General features: G+C 37.7%; 2 protein-coding genes across 3 annotated transcripts; both read right to left on the reverse strand.

The window, feature by feature from the left end:
• Window positions 1-28: 28 nt before the first annotated feature.
• scin (scinderin) lies at window positions 29-16,911 on the reverse strand. Of its 2 annotated transcripts, none has more exons than XM_081702224.1 (17): window positions 16,779-16,911; window positions 13,920-14,183; window positions 12,335-12,489; window positions 11,969-12,130; window positions 11,059-11,208; window positions 10,672-10,764; window positions 10,396-10,528; window positions 9,971-10,059; window positions 9,570-9,785; window positions 8,356-8,489; window positions 8,148-8,238; window positions 7,391-7,546; window positions 7,130-7,307; window positions 6,874-6,995; window positions 6,210-6,287; window positions 5,960-6,020; window positions 29-1,166 (listed from the first exon to the last, which is right to left on the reverse strand). In XM_081702224.1, exons 2-17 carry the CDS (start codon window positions 14,110-14,112, stop codon window positions 994-996), a joined length of 2,184 nt encoding a protein of 727 aa, XP_081558350.1. In that variant the 5' UTR covers window positions 14,113-14,183; window positions 16,779-16,911; the 3' UTR covers window positions 29-993. The 2 variants fall into 2 exon arrangements, with proteins under 2 accessions (XP_081558350.1, XP_026862137.2); XM_027006336.3 differs by having other exon boundaries at window positions 7,391-7,561.
• On the reverse strand, window positions 15,341-19,614 carry tmem106bb (transmembrane protein 106Bb). Its single transcript, XM_081702249.1, has 8 exons — window positions 19,488-19,614; window positions 18,240-18,452; window positions 18,090-18,153; window positions 17,613-17,772; window positions 17,383-17,523; window positions 17,138-17,187; window positions 17,023-17,076; window positions 15,341-16,915 (listed from the first exon to the last, which is right to left on the reverse strand). Exons 2-8 carry the CDS (start codon window positions 18,442-18,444, stop codon window positions 16,786-16,788), a joined length of 804 nt encoding a protein of 267 aa, XP_081558375.1. The 5' UTR covers window positions 18,445-18,452; window positions 19,488-19,614; the 3' UTR covers window positions 15,341-16,785.
• Window positions 19,615-19,744: the final 130 nt, after the last annotated feature.

Below are 19,744 nucleotides of genomic sequence, written 5' to 3' on the forward strand. Positions count from 1 at the left end.
CGAGTGATAGAAAACGGATAATCTCCTCCGCTGTAGATTGTACCAAGAAGCATAATAAAATTTTATCATTTGTGTTTTGAGGACACATACAAAGTAATACAACGAAGGAAATAGGCATTCAAATTCAATACAATGTGGAAACTGCTTTTAAAAAGGACATAAAAAGCAAAAGCTCTATATAGTTCCATATACAGTTAACAGTTAACATAGCAACTATCTTTATAGTGACTAGATTTTATGGCCAAACATATGTGGGCATTCTCCTGGCAAACCTATATTTCTCATTCAGACAGCCAACTAATGTGATCGATTACTCCAAAGAATATGACTCCTCTGCTCCAGAGGCCAGTAGTGGTTACACTACTTGTACTGACATTTGGAAAGTAGAATTGGTGATCTTAGGCTTAAGTAAAACTCTTCAGCCATGGAAACCTACTTCTTCAAACTCCCAAGATAGTTTTTTTACTGGTTTCCACAAGCAGTGTGGAACTCTGTAGTGAGTGATGAAGCAGAGATTTGGTTAATTTTATGTGCTACACATTTCAGCTCTGAAAGTTTGCCTGGTCAACTGCTTCATGGCTGTCATTGCTCCTAAATGCTCCCATTTCAAATAATAGCTTTTACAGTTGACTGGATCAGATCTAGCAGGGCAGAAATTTTAATAATTGAGTTGTGGCAAATGTGACAACAAAGTCTCTAAGATCTTTAGTATGCCCCAATCTACTGCCAATGTTTGTCTATGTAGATTGCATGACTGTACACTTGATTTTATACAACTGTCATAAAATGTTGTGTCTGAAACACAATAAGGATGGATGTCAACATACCTTTGGCCATATAATGTATATCAATCACAGTATGATATATTACAGGTTTCTGAAATGAAAAATGAAATAAGATTGGCAATCAAGCTGAAGCATCATAACGAAATGCATCTCATGCAAACAAATTTTTCTCCATTTTTCCACAAGCTCAATGTGGTCCCCAAAGCCATTAGCTGACATTCAGTGTCTTCACTGCTTTGTTTACAGGGTCAGTGTCCCACTTGGAGGAATCCCACCCCAGGAACCAGCCCGTGAATGTAGGTGGCTCATGTCCCTGCTTCACTATCACCACAGGGGTTCCTTTGTCCCGTCCTGATGGGTCTGTGTCAATATACATCTTTGCTGTAAAGGAATAAATTATCACTGTGAGACAGCATTCACTATTTTTTCCTCTGTAATTCTATGCTTCATAGTCTGTGTTGTTCCAATACACATCTGAGGCAAACAAACTGTGACTGTCTTTATTTCTGGATTAGTAATCCTCTTAATCCAGAAAAACAGCTTTGTTTATTTTACAGTTACTTCACCACATGGAAATATGTGAGCAATGTATTTTGAATAAAAATAATAACTAACAATAGAAAATACTAAACTCTAGAGCAGAACTGCAACAATATATTTGTTAAAATTACACCGTTCATAACAAAGTTGTATTCCTGTCTTGTAAAGAAAGGAATGCGTAGTGTCCCATCTTTCATATGTATTTATTTAGGGCCCCCTGATTTGTCATATAGATATCTGAGCTCTGGGATTCTAAATAGACAATTTAACAAATTAATGGAAAAGTCCTTAAAGTATTTCTTCTTTCCTCAAGAATGGGTGAAATAGGAGTTTTTGAGAGCCTCCCAGCGACTAGAATATACCTTGCTAAGCATGTTTCTGAACCTCCCCTATCTGATGTGACAGGGTGTGTGTCAGACCAGCATGTCCCACTAGCATATTCTAGTGCAGGATGGGTGTAACTTTTATTTATTTATTTTGTCAGACCTTCTCAGATTCTACCAGACGAGTCGGTTGGTGCTTATTGCGTTGACTGTGGTATTAGTATATGAATCCCTCTACAGATCTGACTGTATCTGGACTCCTAGTACTGACCAGAGACATTTTTTTTATTGGGGGGTGGGGGTGGGGGTGGGGGGGTTCATAAATGTCACCGTAGTTTTTCACCGAGATGGATTTAATGCCATTTGTCTGCTACTGACACAGTAAACCACTCATTAAAACTGTCTTAGCAGATGTTATCTTGTAAGCATGGCATACAATGAAAAGATGTCAATCCTCCACATATTTCCAAACTGAAAGCCTGGCAGCACAACTGATCTGTTAATGCATCTTGAGTTACACCCCTGTAAGATCATCCTAGCCCCAATAACAATCTTAATATCAGGTGTATCTTCTCAGTCTGCTACCAAATTGGAACGGGTCAAAGATGGAAGTTATGTCATTTTCAATTAAATTTTCTGAGATCACATGTAAAGTCCTTCGATACCATCTGTACATACTTTTGAATAATGTGGCTTGCCATCCATTTGGTACAAAACCTCAGTGTAGTCCTGAGTAATCCACATCTCTGACACAGCAAAGTCTACATTATTCCACAGAAAACTTTTACTAATTCATCTTTTTAACAAGAGACCACAGGTTAATAAGAACAAAGTTCTCATGTTGAGACACCAATCAGCATATAAGATATTTATGAGAACATGGGTATGTGCTTTTCTTACTGTGCAAGTTTGTGTTATGATGAAATACTGTCTATATTCATAAATTATTTGTCTTGCATAATATCACCTTTTTCCCTTTTGACTGAGAATGAAAATGTTGTTCTCTAAGGTTCTATGAGTATTCCTTCAGTGATGGCCTTAAGAACTCACCTTTAGGCCACAGTGTAAATCAGTAGCCCAGTGTATCTAAAAATGTTTGCTATGTCATAACATTTGGGAATAACCATCAAGAATAGATATAATACTTTTATCATTATAATTCCAATATTAAGCATTTCTGAATAATTAATTTTTCTAAGAGCTTTATTACCCTATCATGGTACATTATATAGGAATATTGTGATAAACATATAAGTACTAAGTTTGTGAAAGATAATCTGTTTTAAAAACATATTTAGTCCTAATGTATGCAAATGCACTTCAAAACTGCTACCTGTTCACAAACTACGATGAGTTTTGGACCTCTATGCGATATAGTGAAAACGGAATATGATTGAGTGACTGAGGGAAAGGCGCATGCACAGAACCCATGTAATTAAGGAGTGGGGAACCCCCGTTCGTCATGAGCGAGTGTATTTACGTGCGACGAATTAAGCGGTATAAAGACATCACGGGCTAAAAGTGTGGGTGGGTAGAGTTTGGCGAATTTCACTGTTATGATATACAGTGTCTGGTTCCATTTATGCAAAATTTGAAGCACGAAGCTATAAATTATACAAATCAAATTATCAGATCCATCCACAAGATTCTTGAAGTACACTTACTCTTGCACATATGGTAGGATTCAGTCATTTTTACTGTAGGAATTTGGAGTAATAAGGTAGCAAAATCCTGTTAGATGTCCATTCTGTATACTGTATATATCACTACTTGAAACTATACACAAATCAAATTGTTATTGGATCACTCCACTATATTCTGGAAATATACTTTCTCATGTACCCATGGTATGACATTGAGTCATTTTTACTCTAGGAATTTGGAGTAATAAAATGGCAAAATCCTGAAAAATGTCTGTTCAGTTCACCATATATTAATACTTGAAGCTTTTTTATGACTTTCGAGTATTTTTACTGTAGGAACTTGGAGTAATATAATGGCAAAATCCTATTAAATGTCTATTCAGTTCCAAATATGCAGTATTTGAAGCTCTAAATAATAGACAAAGCAAAATTGTTTTGCACAGTATATCTTGTCTGTTATACACATCTGTTGTCATTATGTAAATTGGTGTACTATTGTTTGTTGTCTTTATTTTTCATATAAATTTAATTTTTGCTTCACTGTCCTATTGCCTGCTTCAATTCTCTTGTGTTCCCATCTAGTGGTAATAACAGCAACATGGCATTCTGTACATTAATAATATGGCTTCTATCACATTGAAGTCGCTATAATCAAAAAGCGCAGTATAGTTGTTGGCAAGTAAGCATGTTAAGAAACTAGATAAAGTTATGACGTTAATTTTTTTTGTTGATAGCAATATTGAGGTTTGGTGTAACGTAACTTGACACTTTTTTAATTATATATGACGTTACTCACGTGAGGATAGAGGAAAACCTACTCCACCTTTTTTAGTTATGCAACCCAGTGACTATTCCACTTGAATTTTACCATCTTTCTAGCGTGGTGATGAGTTGGATAAGTACGTTTCAAACGAAATGTTACTGAGTGTAAATGTATATTAGGTGAATTATAAACTGGGGTCAGAGATTTTTATTTAATCAATTTGACACTATTCTTACATTATCACATGAAACATTAATCCACTTTGGGAAATACATTTTAATTTAAATAACACTTCTAAATGAAGTATACCATTTCATGGCAATTAAAATGTTAAGTTTTTTTTAAAATCTTTGCCAAAATTAGAATGCTACTTCATCTACAGTTTTAAAGCTAGGACCACCAAACTTTTGTGCTATAACCGAAAGAGTTGTTTGTGCATTTTAGAATGATCCATCACTTCAATCCCTCTTTTTTTTTATCTCTCCAGCTGACCACTTTTCCCATAGACTTTCATGGGGCAATTTTCAATTTTTTCAAACTCCTTTCATTTTGACAGATTTCAAGATAAAATCACCAAATTCGCTGTGCCTAAATTTAGGAGTGATAGAAATTATTCATCTACTTTTTACACCTCTATCATTTATCCCTTCATTTCATCCTTCACTTTTCATTGACTTCATTTTTCACTGCTTTCTAACTCCATGTCTTAATCATGCATTTGTTCCATCACCATGCATCTTTTAATTTTCTTCATTCACTCTTATTCTTTCTTTTTTATCCCTCCATCCTCCCATAGAAATCCATTTTTAATGCCTTCAGTTGTAAAGATAGAATAACTAAATTTGCTGTATTGATTGAACTACAACAACCAGTCACCAAACTGTACTTTGTACTGACAGTACTCATCTCTCTACACTTTCTATCCTCTTATTCATCCCTCTGTTTTATGAGTCAAACTGGACACTGGAGGTTGTGGCAAAAAACGGACCGCTGGCCATCATGAACAATGCATCACACCCCCTGTACACTATAGTGGGCAAACGGAGAAGCACATTCAGCAGGACACTGATACAGCTGTGCTGTGTGAAAGAGCACTGTGAGATCTACAATGAGTAGTATATCATTTATACTATTATGTTGCACTCATATTCACTGTTACCTTATCTGACCTGCTACTAAATTCACTTTATTTCTACACTTTATTTCTACTCTCTACTCTGACCCATTTTGTCACTGTCCTATTGTTAATATTTTTACTGACAGTCTCATGTCCTATACACTCCATTAGTGCAATAATCAATTTGCAGGTCTAGTTTATATTATGTACATAGACATTTGTCTCTTATGTTTTATCACATATGTTTACCACTTAATATGTTTCTAAGTGCAATACCTCCTTAGCGCAATACTGATGTTTGCAGTCCTAGTAACACCTTCCATGGCTGTACTTGCTTGTCATGTACATAATTTATATTTGTATATAGACCCTGCCAACTATTATATCAAGGTTTATAATTATCTGTACAGCACCTTTATACTTCTGTAACTCACTTCTACAATCCTGCCCTTTGTACTTTGGTAACTCACTTCTGCAGTCCTGCACTTTTATACTTCTGCAGCTCATTTCTACAACCATGCCCCATTTTATTTATTTATTCTGATTTCATGTATGTCTTCACTTGTGCAATTTGTACACTACTATGATGCTACAATTTCCTTCAGCATGAATAAAGTGTTATATTATCTTATCTCATTTAAATAGGTGCAGCTTTGATTAAAAGTGATCTTGGAGAGGGTGGAACTTACTGTTGTGGTACTGTCAGTGGACATGCATGAAATGATATTAATCATATTATCAAGGCATAATTTGGTAATGCTCACAATGAATATGTACAAGTTTTTTACCAGATTTTACAGACTCGGTTCTTTCCACTTCATTGGCATCCTTTCCAATCCAGATAAAAACCTAGGAGTTCAAACCAAAATGTTGCTGCATTGCATTTCCATATTACATTATAGACACAGGAATCTCTATGATGGGTGTCTCTGCATGGTACTGCATAATTGATCTGCTTTATTACACACAGCCAGCTTACTGTTATGTCATGCTTATATATATGAGCATGCATTACTTTTAAGAATTCATCTTCTCTACCTGATCCCAGACATCCATCAGCATGACATCATCCTCTGCCAGGTCATCCTGGGTGAACTCACCAGGCACCTCTTCGATCTGAACAGAAACCATAGAGTGGATGTTTTAATTGTTTCTAACAAAATGAGAGTATTTATGAGTCGAGACTTATTAAAATACAGATTGTGGCATGTTTTATTTCTAAATTTTATTTTGAAATTATAAAAAATGTCATTCATAAGATCAATCAAATAGACTGCTATTTGTGATGTTTCAAAAGTGTTTTTTCAAAACAGCCATACTTAGTTCATCTTGTCTAGAAATAGACAGATATGATTGAAATAATGCTGCGTCTTAGACCCTGTGCTAAGGAATGGTCCTTGTTAGGTCAGATCATGAAACTGACCAGTCAGTCAAGCAAAGAAATGGGCCTGAAGCAGGAATGACATGCATGCAGTATTTAATCATCTGAAAGTGTTGGTTTCATATATTTCAAGATGTTATCGCACCAAGCCAATTGAACATAATTGTCCAAGTTCTTTTGGTGCACTAAAATGCATGACTATAAACAAAGTTATAATTTGTTGGTTCATCTCATACAGAGCAAAAACAATTTTTTATTTCAGATGCTTTCTGAAATTTGTTATTGTGCTTGGGCTTTTGAGAGTGACGACTTAATACTCACGATGAATCGACCAGTTTTGTTGGAGCAGGCAAACAGTCGCGGTGGGTGTGTGATGCTTTTGCTCTCTAGCCGCTCTGATGTCTGATACTCAGTCTTTCCACCCAAAGTATCCCAGAAGAGCTCTTTAAATGGATAAATAACATTCATGCATTTCACACAAAGCTTTAGGGCCTGGAGATTTAATATGCTCGTGGTAAGAAAGAGTCTTTCCAGACCCTTCTATTGAAGTGAACAGTTAGCTGAAGCTGTCTCATACCAGGCTCCTGTCCTTCCATGATGTGCTGGGTCTTACACTGCAGTAGTTCACTCATGTATCTTGCACCTCGTAACTCTTCTTCACTGGCACCCTTCCCCTCCCACATATACCCTTGCCCCTCAGGTACTGTCAGCAGGTAGGCATCATTGGAGTTCAGACTGGATGCTTTGGCATCAACCTGTTAGAAGCATGTATGCAAAAATGGATTGATGAAGTGGAGCCCTGGGTTTTGCATGCCTCTGCTAGCCGGTTCCAGCTCACCTCAGAGATGCGTGTGATGGTACCAAAGTTTCTGCGCACTTGAAAGAAACGGACTGGGGATGGAGGTGACTGCCCTCCTTGTCTGGATGTACCATGCTTGTACACAACCAGAGGGTTGGCTTTGAACAGACACAGAAGATGTGCTGGCTCCTTCCCCTGGGTTACACGCACCTAAATATTGGTCATGTGATCATTACAGGAAATTCTAGACATAGCTCTAGGAAGTTCAAGGTGCTAACAACAAAGGTTAGTTTCCCAGGGAACACCTATACTGACAGATTGATAAATATATGCAGCTTGTACAGGATAAGGTCATATGCACACAGTTTCTAGTCACAGTTTGAGAAATTAGCACACACTTTCTGTTTTCTTCTTTTTGATTACCACACCCAAACATCCACCAGTATGTTTTACAATATGAGGAATGTTTCACAGTATTTACCTCACATCCATTTTTCATCCAAATTTCACTGAAAACAACCCTAGTCTAGTAAGACAAATATCACTGGTGGTAACACTAGTATCACTTTAACTTTGTATGTTATATAAATTTAAATGTTTTTAATCTCAGTAGTGTGGTTGTTTTAATAACTAATGACTTAAACTGCCTTATCATTAAAAATGTTACACTCTTTACTATATCTGGCCTTAAACCTTTGCTCTGTATATTCATTACTTCAGTTTCACAGTATAGTAGTGAATAAATCTGAACAGCCTTTATTGTACACTCTTTTATGTGTTTGGCCACAGCAGGTACCTGGACAGCATTTCCACCCAGTGATCGGTCCAGTTCAACAGTAAGGAAGGCGGACGCTGTTAGCTCATCTATCGTGCTGCTGGAGCCCTGCCTAAGGAGCCAGTCCCATTCACAGTTAGGACAAAGCACTGATCGCATCATTTAAATATAGTCATAGACAGATAAAAACTGTGAGACGACCTTCACCTGAATCTAGCGTGAATCTTACCATGTGTAGATGATTTGTCCTCTTTTGTATGTGTATAAAATGATATAGCAGTCCCCACCATAGAACTGCCCATATGTCTTTGGGTCTATAGGGACTTTGCTTTCTCCTTTACTTCCAGTTTCTACCCTCCAAATCTGAAAGAAATAAACAAGAGCAACATACTCTAAAAACACTGTTAGACTTACATTCTGAACCTATTCCTTTTGGTAAGTTAAATACAGATAAATATTCATAAATATCATTATACTCAATGAAGGATGTTAGATCACTCTAGTCACTAATCATTGACTACACACCTGGTGCATAGTGGACCCCCCTAGAGACCCTAGAGCTGTCACAACTGCATCCTTCCTTTGACAATTCATGCAATAAAAATGCACTCTAGCCCTTTCAGTGAAATGTTTATTCACAATTATAACATTTTGTAAAATTTCTGCATTCACATCACATTTAGAAATAAAAATATTTTGTTTAGATAACCATGCATGATAATAACTGATATTGCTGCATGGCAGTAAGACCCTCAAACTTCTTCAGTCCGACCCCTGGAGACATGTGGAAACCGCTATCATAATACTTCTGATAGCTGTGCATGAATAAATTAAACACTGTGTCATGGGTGTTTTAAAATTACAGGACCAGGTTCTATAGTAACAGTAAGTCCAATATAATATCGGACCTCACAGCCTCACCAATACAACACTACACCTTATAACACCACTGCTACACCACCACCTTCACAGCCCCACCAGTACAGATTTACACTACCCCCATAGCCCCTACTGACAACACCACCCCTCACAGCCCCACACATAGAACACCACCCATCACAGTCCCTATACTACAGCACCACCCATCACAGTCCTACCTGTACAACAGCACCCCTCACAGTTTCACCAGTACAAAACCAGCCCTCACAGCCCCTACAGTACAACACTATGTGTAGCAAAGGCTGAGGGGTGCAACCACACTCAGTCTCAAACTGAGGTCTTATCTGCAGCAATCATGTGCCCTGTCCACCACACAAACGCGCCAGCGCTCTGGTATGGCACCCATCTCACCATCCTGAGTGGTGGTGTCCGCACGTGTGTGTGTGTATATGTGTATAGCACGCAGGCTTCACTCATAAACAAACATGAACACAAATACACACAGACAATAAAAAAGACTTTATAAACAGCATTTATATTTATTATGGCTATTATGTGACTCACCTGTGTTCCTCCAGTGCCATCATCCACCATGCTGTACTGGGTTACCATCTGCTGGGATTCATGAAGCTTGGAAGTATCAAAGTCCACCTGCTGGATCCTAGCAATCCGCTCCGTGACAAAGACCCTGCCCAGGCCCTGACTCTGATCCTTCTCCTTCCAGTCTCTAAAGAACTGCTTAAATATAGGAGTCTCCCCTCCCTCTGGAAGCACCTGAATCTGTGTATGAGGTCAGAGGACTTTGATCATTCCAAATATGTTCCAGTGGTGCTACAAAGAGGTGTAGAGAACACATGGCTGACTGTATAATTGTTTTTGTTTTTTTAATGTTTTGTGCCTGAAGCTCTTTTGCATCATCATATTTGAATGATTTAGCAATTGTTAAAATAATATGAAGTGTGAACCTGAGTGTTTGCAGGATAGCCCATCTGCTGGATAAAGCCCTCAGCTGTCTTCATGGCTTCTTTTCTCTCACTGGGGTTTGCGTTGCGTCCTGGGTCACATAGTGCATTGTAAATAAGGAAAAGCCATAAGAACACTGAGGTCCTACACCAAAAATAGCCTTTGGCACCCAAATCCATTTATCCACAAACCTCTAAAAAAAAGTCTCTATTGTTTAATAAAAAAATCTTTGGATTAATTGATCTGTCAGATGCTACTGTCTTCGATGCTCTTATGAAGGAAATGTTGGCTTATATTCATCCGTATTTGAGAGGTTCTAGGACTTCATTTTTGCCAAAGGAAATTGGGGCTAACCACATCTTCAGCTCCTTGACAGCCTTAGGCTAAGGGATACTGCCATAAAGAATACTTGGTAGGTTGTGTGTACCTTTCCACACAAAGATCATCTTGCTCTTGCCATAATCCAAAATGAAGCACTCATCAGACAACAGGTGACTCTTAGAGAAGGGATTCTCCTCTGACACGACAGACACTTGCATTTTTCCAGTTGCATCAGACACCTAATAAAAGAAGCATTTTTTTTTTCTTATCTTGTTTTTTTTGGGGGGGAGTTGGGGGGGGTTCTTTGTTGTGTTTACATTTGTGCTTTGTGAGTGCATACAGTGTGCATCTGTTCCTTCGTCCTGTGTATGTGTTTTCTCACCATGTAAAGTTTTGCCATTTTTCTGTTAGATACATCAGCTACAGTGTCATCATTATCCTCACCATCTGGTAGTTCTGGTTTATCACCAAGAACCTGCAAAAAAAAAACAAGTGACAATGCAAATGCTTAAACTGACATGCAGAAAGTTTACCACCAACAAACAAGACCACAGCTGCAGAAAGAACATCTGTTCAGTGGTTTAGCAATGTAACATCCACTGCCTAAAAATAAATAGCCTACACCACATGCAAAAACCCAAAGAGTGTACAATAACACGTTCTTCTATGAGCCTCTTTTATGTCCTGTTTATATTAAGCTGCATGCAGGGGGACAACAACCAGCTCCTCCTGAGAGAGCAGCCATGATTTGGGTGGTTAGCAGTATTACCTTGTTCAATTCACTGGGTTCACTTCCATCTTCCACAACCACCAGTTGTGCCCTGCCATTGCGCTCGTTGTCACGGATACCAACAGCCATCTGGGCTGCTTTCAGCCGTTCAAACTTGTTGCACATTGAGCCACACCACTGGTAGATAACCTGGAGACAATAAGTGTCCGAAACAGAAAGCAAGGAGAGAGAGAGAGAGAGAGAGAGAGAGTGAGTGAGAGAGGGGGGGGGGTTGTGCTAGGTAAGACTAGGTAAGAGTACTTGCAAGCCACGTTTCTTCAGTATTGTTGTTTATCCTGTTTTATCAATACATTATTTCATTGTGGCTTTTACTTCGTTATGTTTGAGTTATTAATATTTCCAAATTATAATTCATGTATCAAGGTCATCTTTGAAAGATATCATATCTCAAACTTCATTCAAGAAGCTTTATTGCTATACAGCTTCCAACAAGGAAGGCAGATTGTTAAGGTGAAATAAAAAAAATAATAATGTTTTATCAGCTGTCTTATGCATCATGCTGGTGAATAAGGATCTCATGATCTGTGATGTAAAATTCTTTGAATTTTCTCAAGAGCATGTAACGTCAGACTAAACTAATTATCATTCCCACATGGTGTACATGCACAGCAAACATTTGGTATGCAAACTCTGTGTAGGAGATCTTGTATGTGTTTTGCGCTACTAGTACATGAACACATTAAATAGGACATGATTAATGTTTCCACTTGCATTCTGTAGTAGGGAATTATAGAATTTGCATTTTATAAAACAGGATGAATGATGAAATCACATTAAGATAAAGAGCAAAGAAAACTGATTGAAGTCAAGGTCACAAGCAAAACATAATACCTCTTAGTAAGATGTTTATAAGATGTTTACAAAGGATCATGTTTTCGGTGGCCCTTACCGCACCCAGGTCCACTATAAAGCAGTCACCCTTGTTGAAGCTGGTCCAGTCCAGTGGCACCTCTGTGGCCCTGACCACCCGCCGGCCCTTGATGTGGAACAGCCGCTGGGCGCTGAGCTCGTTGGTGACCACATGTTTGAAACCAGACGCCACACCCCCTGCCTGGAGAGGTAAAGGAACAAACCTTGTTTTTTTACCTTGACTTTACAGTAGAACCTGTTGTGGAAATGGAAAAGGTGGGAGGGCACGCATCTGTTTCTCTTGGACCAGTGTCCTGACTTCAGTCCTGAACAGCAAAAATTAGAAGCCAAAAATATAGGACAAGGAAACAACAAAAACGATCCTTTCCAGAGAGATGTTTTTTACTTTGTATGTGATCCCTCCTTTGAAATAGCTGGTGAAAGCAGTGGATTCACAGCCCTGGAGTTCACGATACTGAACTGGTTTACCCCCCAGATAGTCATCCAGTTGTACTGCAAATATGGCAGCAGCGGTACTCTCATCCTGGGAGCACTCTTTACCTGGATCGAGACCATAAAAAAAAAAAAAAGTTAGACAGACAAACAGAAATCATTCAATTAAAAAATACATTCATGTTTCCTCAAAATCATATATAATGTGAATACACATCAGTGACCATGCTGTAGTTTATGGTAGTGAAATAAAAATAGAATGTTTATTCACATTGCAGCATGGATGTTAACACCCTTTGTGTAAACGGTCACATGTGCCACGTCTTTTACACTTTGCAGTCATTTGCTGAGGCTAAGCTTTTTAGTACACACATTTACAAGGATGATCATCTGGTTGTCATGTTTCATCATAAAAGGCCTTGCCTGTGTTCCTCTCAATTATGTGGCTAGCTCTTTGGGGTAAATGCATCCTTAAGATGAGTGCTTGATAGGCAGAAAATACATTAAGAGTCTATTTAAATGCCCAGTGGTCAATGATTCTTAATGGAGGCATTTTGGAAGAAGTCAGAGTAAATGGCAAAGATAGGACAAGGACAACAGAACTCAGTGCTATTGACTTCCTATTCAATGTAGTATGGTTAAGAAGGAGAAAAATCCTGAACTTAATTGACCTCAAATTGCATCATAACTCCACTCCAAATATATTTTAGCTGGAGATAAATGTATGGCAGGCTGGAACTGATGTCCATGGCATCCTATGCACATTTTATTTAGATGACATGACCTACACTTAAACATCATTAATCCTTCCCACTTTATGCAAGCTGGGCACACAGAAACCTAGCGGTAATATGACACTTAACAGCGATTGTATTTCTATGGCATTGTTTAGTTAGTTTAAATAAACTGTCAGTTGTACTAGTCTCACAGCTGATTTGCAAACAGCAAGTACTCCACAGAATATGCCATAAAAAATATCATAAAGATTATTCATTACTGTTGCATGTGGTGCAATAAATTGTTCAAATAAAACCACATAGCCATCAAGCATTTAAAACTGATTTTTAAGCTCTGTAAGTAACTTCTCTCATTTTGTTAACCTATTAGTGAGCCACTTCCTACTCTTAACTGTACATCCTGTTTTTTATTTAATAGGTAAATATTAAATATTTAAATATTTCTTCTCTAAATATTCCACGTTGGAATATTATGTAAGTAACTTTTCCATTGATCTAATATTTGTTTAGCACCAATGATTCCACAGGTTTGCCATTTAAATTTTCAAATTACCTCAAATTAATTTAATAGATGTAATTTGTCAAATGTAACAGCAAAAATAATAAACAAAATAAATATGACACATTTCTACTGGTTACATTGTCATAATTTGCATAGACCAAATTGCCCTCTATAAAAAAATATTTACAGCATAAGCCTTACAGCAATCACCTAATATTCTGTGTTAATTCAGCAGTATTCCGTTTTCTCTTAGAGTTCTTTACAATTTAGCTTTGCACTACTGATGTTCTTTAGCTCACCCAGCCAATAGTGCAGGTCATAGAAGTAGAGGTCCTTCTGTTTTACAGTACGGAGAATCAGGTAGGCATCCCCCACATAGAAGCTTCCATGAAGGCCTTCTGGCACTGGCACTATCTCCAAGCTTTCAATCCTCCAGATGTGGAGACCGGTGGTCTTACCCGCTTGCTCAAACTCTTTGTGGTAGACAACCATGGCTGAGTGAAGTGTGTAAGCTAGGTGTGTGGAGAGTGGGGCTGGAGAACCAAACACTGCTGCTCTGTTGCCTAACAGAAGTGAATCAATAGAAGCTGTGTCAACACAGCACTCCTCTAATGAGTGCAAAGAGCTAGTGGGCGTGTTTATTACTGTACATCAAAAACCACATTTTCCTGGAAGCGGGGTAAAAAAAAGCTATGGCAAGTGAAAAGCCCTTATTATTATAAACTAATGTGGTATAATGCAATATAAAAGGCATGTTTACAGGACAATCAGTGTGCATAATAATTACAGCCCTTACTCTGGGGAATAGAAAGCTCTGAGCTTTGTATGCTCTTGTGGTCAATCTGCTGATGATGTATCATTTTCAGCCTGTACTAATACAGTTCTTTATAATCCTCTGTAAAACCGACATGACAGTTTTAAGAGGTTTAGCTTAACTGCAAAATCTCTAAGTACTGACTTAGTAATACAAATCAAATATAGCAGTTTAGGGCTTGAATTAGCACTGAATTAACACTGATCCTCATGGTTGTCATGCACTCCTGAGCGGGGAAATCAAGGCCATGTCAGATTACACAGTAATACATATACAATCATACTGCTAAACCAGGTCTTTTCAAATAGTGATGGAAGAGTTTGTGTTTGTCTGTGAACAGCTTGTGTTTGTGTGCTTGTTTGTGTGAACAGCTTGTTTTTCTCTTTCTCCACAAGACCACTGTAATGCTTTTCTTTCTGGCCTACCAAAAACTCCATGTTTAGTAGAGTGCAGAATGCCACCTATGATGCATTTCCATCATTCTTGAAGAAAGTGTCACATATATTCATCTGGCACATATATTGATCTTGACCCTGGCAAACCATACCATATATAGATATAATTTTATCTATAGTGCTTATGTAAAACTGACATTCAATACTAAAACCATACAGTGTTCTATCTGAAATTTTCCAACGTGACTATCACATTGCTTAACCAGTATTCAGTTCTTTATGTTATTTTCCCACCCTTGTCCATCTCTGGCACTTTTTGCAACATGTCTGCATACAGACTTGTACTGAAGTCTTTGGACTTTGTGTTTTAATTGTGTCCTATTATGCATGCACTCCATAGCCCTTTATGTTTGCTGCATCAACACACACCTTTTCCCTCACAGATCAATTAAGCAGCTCTATCGATCTGTCTATGCATCTATGGATGGGGTAAAGTTAGATGTAAAAGTCATGACATGATTTAGACCTTTATTCATGCAAAGAAAATATAGGTTTCAGATGATCACATAGCAAAACTGTGGGCATGTGTGTTTGCTTACACAAGTCTACTTTCCTGATCTAGAAATATGTTTTATTAGCACTCTGAAAACTAAGCTAAAATACAGCATCAGACATACAGCAATGATTACAATCTTGTAAAAACTGATGTATTTACATATATTGTCAAACAGTTGTTAAATATAATGCCACACTACCTCATAAATCATCTTATTAGCTAATGGAAAATAACACAAATTCATAACATACATATTCAAAACAACATTAAAAGGCAAACACATTCTTTATCCAAACTTGAAATGAATATTCAGTGGGTCTAAACAAAAGGAAATCAATGTGAATATTTAGGTCAACAAAACTAAAGCCATGTCCAATAAAACATATACACAATGTTTCAGTGTCGATTCAAGTCAGTATTAGTGTATGAGTATTAGTGTATGAGTATTTCCCCCCACCAAGGAGTAGAGTCCTTCAAGCACACTATCTGCATATAATGTAGAAACAATGTTAAAAATGCCTTATTAAATTGATATTATCAAAGTTCTCTTCTGGGAAAATAACACTGGTTTGTATAAGTAATGAAAAGCACAGAAAGTATGTACTTTAATGCATCTGAAGCATCACTTTGAAATGTTTGATTTGAAATACTGACAAGAAAACCACCCATATTTCTGTTAATTTAATTCAGCCAATCCCAAATTATCTTGATCCCTGACTTTAATCATGTACAATTTAATAACATTTTTAACCTATTTTTGACGATTCATAAACTAAAATAACAAAATTGGTAATACAGTGTACAAAGAAGCTGAGAACAATCTTTCCCAAAGTGCACACCATCACCCTCTAGAGGATATTGTCATGTAATGCAGACATTGAGACTGCACCAACTCCTTGGGATGAGGAACTAACATAACATAAACCATTATTCTAATAAATAAAGTTAGACATTACATTAAAATATATGCTGCAAGTGACATTTTATAAAGAAAAAGAGCCAAAACTCATATGACCTATAGCATCAGTCTACCCTGCCATGCACAGACAAAGAAGAATAACAAAAACTTGTGACCTACATTCAAGCATTTTTACAGGGAACCTCAAATAAACATCATCTGACATTAAGTATAGGCTTTAGTATTTTGTCCAAAGGGACTTATCTATACCCATATAGCTGTGAGTGGTTGTTTGGAGTTGCTTAGTTGTACTACTACAACAAGCAGTAATGCATTGAAGGGTTCAAGACTCTTGGACAGCTCAAAATAAAGTGCATCTGTTAAGATCTGAAAACACCCTGATTGATGAACGTGGTGGGCTCTTGAATCTGGCTGAAAACAAGGCTAGGCTACAGTAACTGGAGGCAAAAATAATAAAAGCATTGCAGTACTCACTCAGGCTCTAGTCTGAGCCAGGAGTTCTTAGGTTGTACTCATGCAGCAAGGTAGTGTTGCCCCCACAGTCTACATACTGGTATATCTCCTGAGACACCTGCTCAGCATGGCCAAAATACACCGTGGTAACCGTCACCCTGCAAAGCCAGTATACAACAACTCAGTTTCTTGCCATCATTTGTCTACATGTGCCATAAGACAGTTTGTTATAGGAAAATGCAATACTTCATGGTAGAACACTTACTGCATCATGACCACAATGTTGTGCACTTTGATTTTTTTCAGGGTGCAGGTTGTGATGAATTAATTTTGGTCCCAGAGTATTATGTGTTTTGATATTTAAAAGGTCACATACTTACTACATATAACTCATTTCATCTGCTATAGTAGTGGGCACCATGTAATCAATCTGAAAGAGAATAAGATATTAGTAACAGAATAATCATTTGTGGGTGACTTATAAAACTAGGGGAAAAAAACAGCATGAAGCATAGACTCTGGATTACCTTAAAAAGATATAAAGATACAGCTTCAATTTAGTAAACATGTGTTCACAATAACAGAAAAACAAAAAAGGCACTGTAGTCCTAGACAGCAGACCAACCTGCTTCATGTCCAGGGGGCCAATGGTAGTAATATTGTTGACACGTGTTTTTCCAATCACAGTCTTAGAGAATTGCACCTGTGCTGTGATGTTGGCAACATCCACTGAGTAGTAGTTATTGTTAGTAATATTCAGTGTGTTCTACAAAAGAAACAGTAATACACTAATTTTGCAACACGTAAAACACTAACAGAGAAGAGACTCAACGTAAAATGCTGACAGGTGCTTACAGTTATATTAAGATACACAATGTGTTTGGGCCGATCATAGCTAACATAGACAGACTTCACCCCCACATAGGTAACATCAATGGAACGAGGGAAGAGGAAGAACACTGCCAACCCTGAGAGCAGCAGGCACACGATGACTGAAGCTGTCACATATAACTTCCTGTGAAATATACACATATTATCAAGACTAAAGACATGTCTCAATCTTGACATGGAGTTCACACAGAAACATGCAGACCAGTAAATATAAAATTGCTTTGGTAGAATTAAACTTTCCTCATACAATGCTTCTTTTGGTAGTTTAAATTTTTATCTTCACATTAACATTTTAAAAATAATGGGAACCTAGGATGCACTAGGAAGGCATCTCAAGGATAAGGACCCATCTGAAAGCACCTAGTAAGAGTTATATCTTATTTATAAGAAAAAGTATAAGAACCAAACAGAGTTCAGAGCAGCAAATGAGATTCTTCTTACGTTCTTCTTGGCCTCAATCTCTGATCACTGTATGGAATTAAAGCCACCAGCTGATTTTCTTGACCTGCATAAAAACAGTTATGTAGCATTAATGAATCATTGTTTAAAACAGCAGATCAATTATTTATTTTACATTTTTAACAGGCTTACCTCTTGGGATCCGCCCAGTGCCTTGGCATGTTGGGCAGGTGACACTGTCCCTACCAGTGAACTCCACATAAGGAAACTGTGACACATCACCACCATTCTTATTATCCTCACTCTGCATGGCATTGTACTCTGGGGAGGAGGCCAGACTAGCATGGCACTCATCATGGCATGCCTGTTTAGGCAAGTGGGACAATGCCTTCCCCATAATCACACCTGCCAACACAACACCTGTCAGAGATCTTACAAACTATCTTAAACCTAACCCAAATAGCTATGGTAAACATATCAAGGTCCAAAAATAATATCACTAATATTCCATCCAAATTAAGAAAACAAGGAGATTATGGATAACATTTAACTAATAACTTAATAAATGGTCAGTTCGAGTCACTGAAAGAGGGTTAGAGTCATAACTAATCTACCAAATGAAGCTGCTTAGACGTTTTATGCATTAATATTTTAGTGCTGGGTCCCTTCACTGAAATAGCATTTTAGCTACTTCATATGCAATGAGCTGTAATAAGATATCAAATATGTCAAACATTAATTTAAATGAATCAGGTAATGCCCACAGAATCTAAACTACACGGATAAAAATACGTTTGTTGTTTGAAATAGTTCTCTAGTGTAAACAACAACAATAATCGGGTATCGTCATCTTGCAAGCACTCAGGTCACGAACCATGAATGGCTAAACCACAAGCTATCTTTACCGCGGTGTAATGCTAATTAGCTGCATTTCGGTGAACATCTGGATGCCCATGCTGAGCCAAGTTCCTGATTGATCTCACTAGAACACAATACACCTGACAACATCGTAAATCGACGAATAAAGGCTTTCTGGCTGAAAACATCACTATCTATCTACACCCATGTTAGGGTAGCTAACTACACCTTACTTTGCGGTCTAGCTATATAGCTAGCACAACCTAGCCGAGTTTATAAAACATCGGCCGTGCTATCTAGCTACACAGCTAAATTGTCAATCAAGCCTAAAGTGACAGATAAACCCTTACTGAATGTGCGAATTTACGTGTAGATAATTTGGAAGACGCTGGCCTAACGTTTACAGGTTGAAAGGCTGTTATTCCACTAGCCAGCTAGGGTTAGCTAATTTAGTGGGTCCTAGCTGAGATAGGATATAGCGAACTAGCAAGTTAACGTAACGTTATACAACAGCTATACTTTCTTCGGTATAAGGTACTTTTCCTGACACAGACTCATTTCTGTCGAAAGTAGTTTTCTTACCGAGTTCAACGTTTTACTCTCTTATCTAGCTAGCTGGGACTTCTCTGATCATGAAATTCCTGTTTATATCTGAAAGACGGACTGACATGCGCAATAGCACAAATAGCCCCCAGTACGAGTGCCATCTACAGCTATAGCTAATAGTCAAGACAGTCTCTGAAGTCAAAGCACATCAGTTTCAGCCCAGCTGAGCAAACAATTGCACATAATTTTAATATATTATATATTAGAATTCTTTGTTAAATCTTTGCATATAT

Source organism: Electrophorus electricus, chromosome 2 (genome assembly GCF_041902795.1).
Source record: "Electrophorus electricus isolate QZ-2024a chromosome 2, ASM4190279v1, whole genome shotgun sequence".
Classification (NCBI taxonomy): Eukaryota; Metazoa; Chordata; class Actinopteri; order Gymnotiformes; family Gymnotidae; genus Electrophorus; species Electrophorus electricus.

Coding starts and splice junctions, on each gene's coding strand:
- scin (XM_027006336.3), bottom strand. CDS start 14,112: ATGGTTGTCTACCACAAAGAGTTTGAGCAAGCGGGTAAGACCACCGGT. Junction 10,765..11,058: donor AACCCAGTGAATTGAACAAG/GTAATACTGCTA, acceptor TTTTTTTTGCAG/GTTCTTGGTGATAAACCAGA. Junction 8,239..8,355: donor GGACAAATCATCTACACATG/GTAAGATTCACG, acceptor CTGGCTCCTTAG/GCAGGGCTCCAGCAGCACGA.
- tmem106bb (XM_081702249.1), bottom strand. CDS start 18,444: ATGGGGAAGGCATTGTCCCACTTGCCTAAACAGGCATGCCATGATGAG. Junction 17,773..18,089: donor AGATTGAGGCCAAGAAGAAC/GTAAGAAGAATC, acceptor TATATTTCACAG/GAAGTTATATGTGACAGCTT. Junction 17,524..17,612: donor TTGTGTATCTTAATATAACT/GTAAGCACCTGT, acceptor TTTCTTTTGTAG/AACACACTGAATATTACTAA.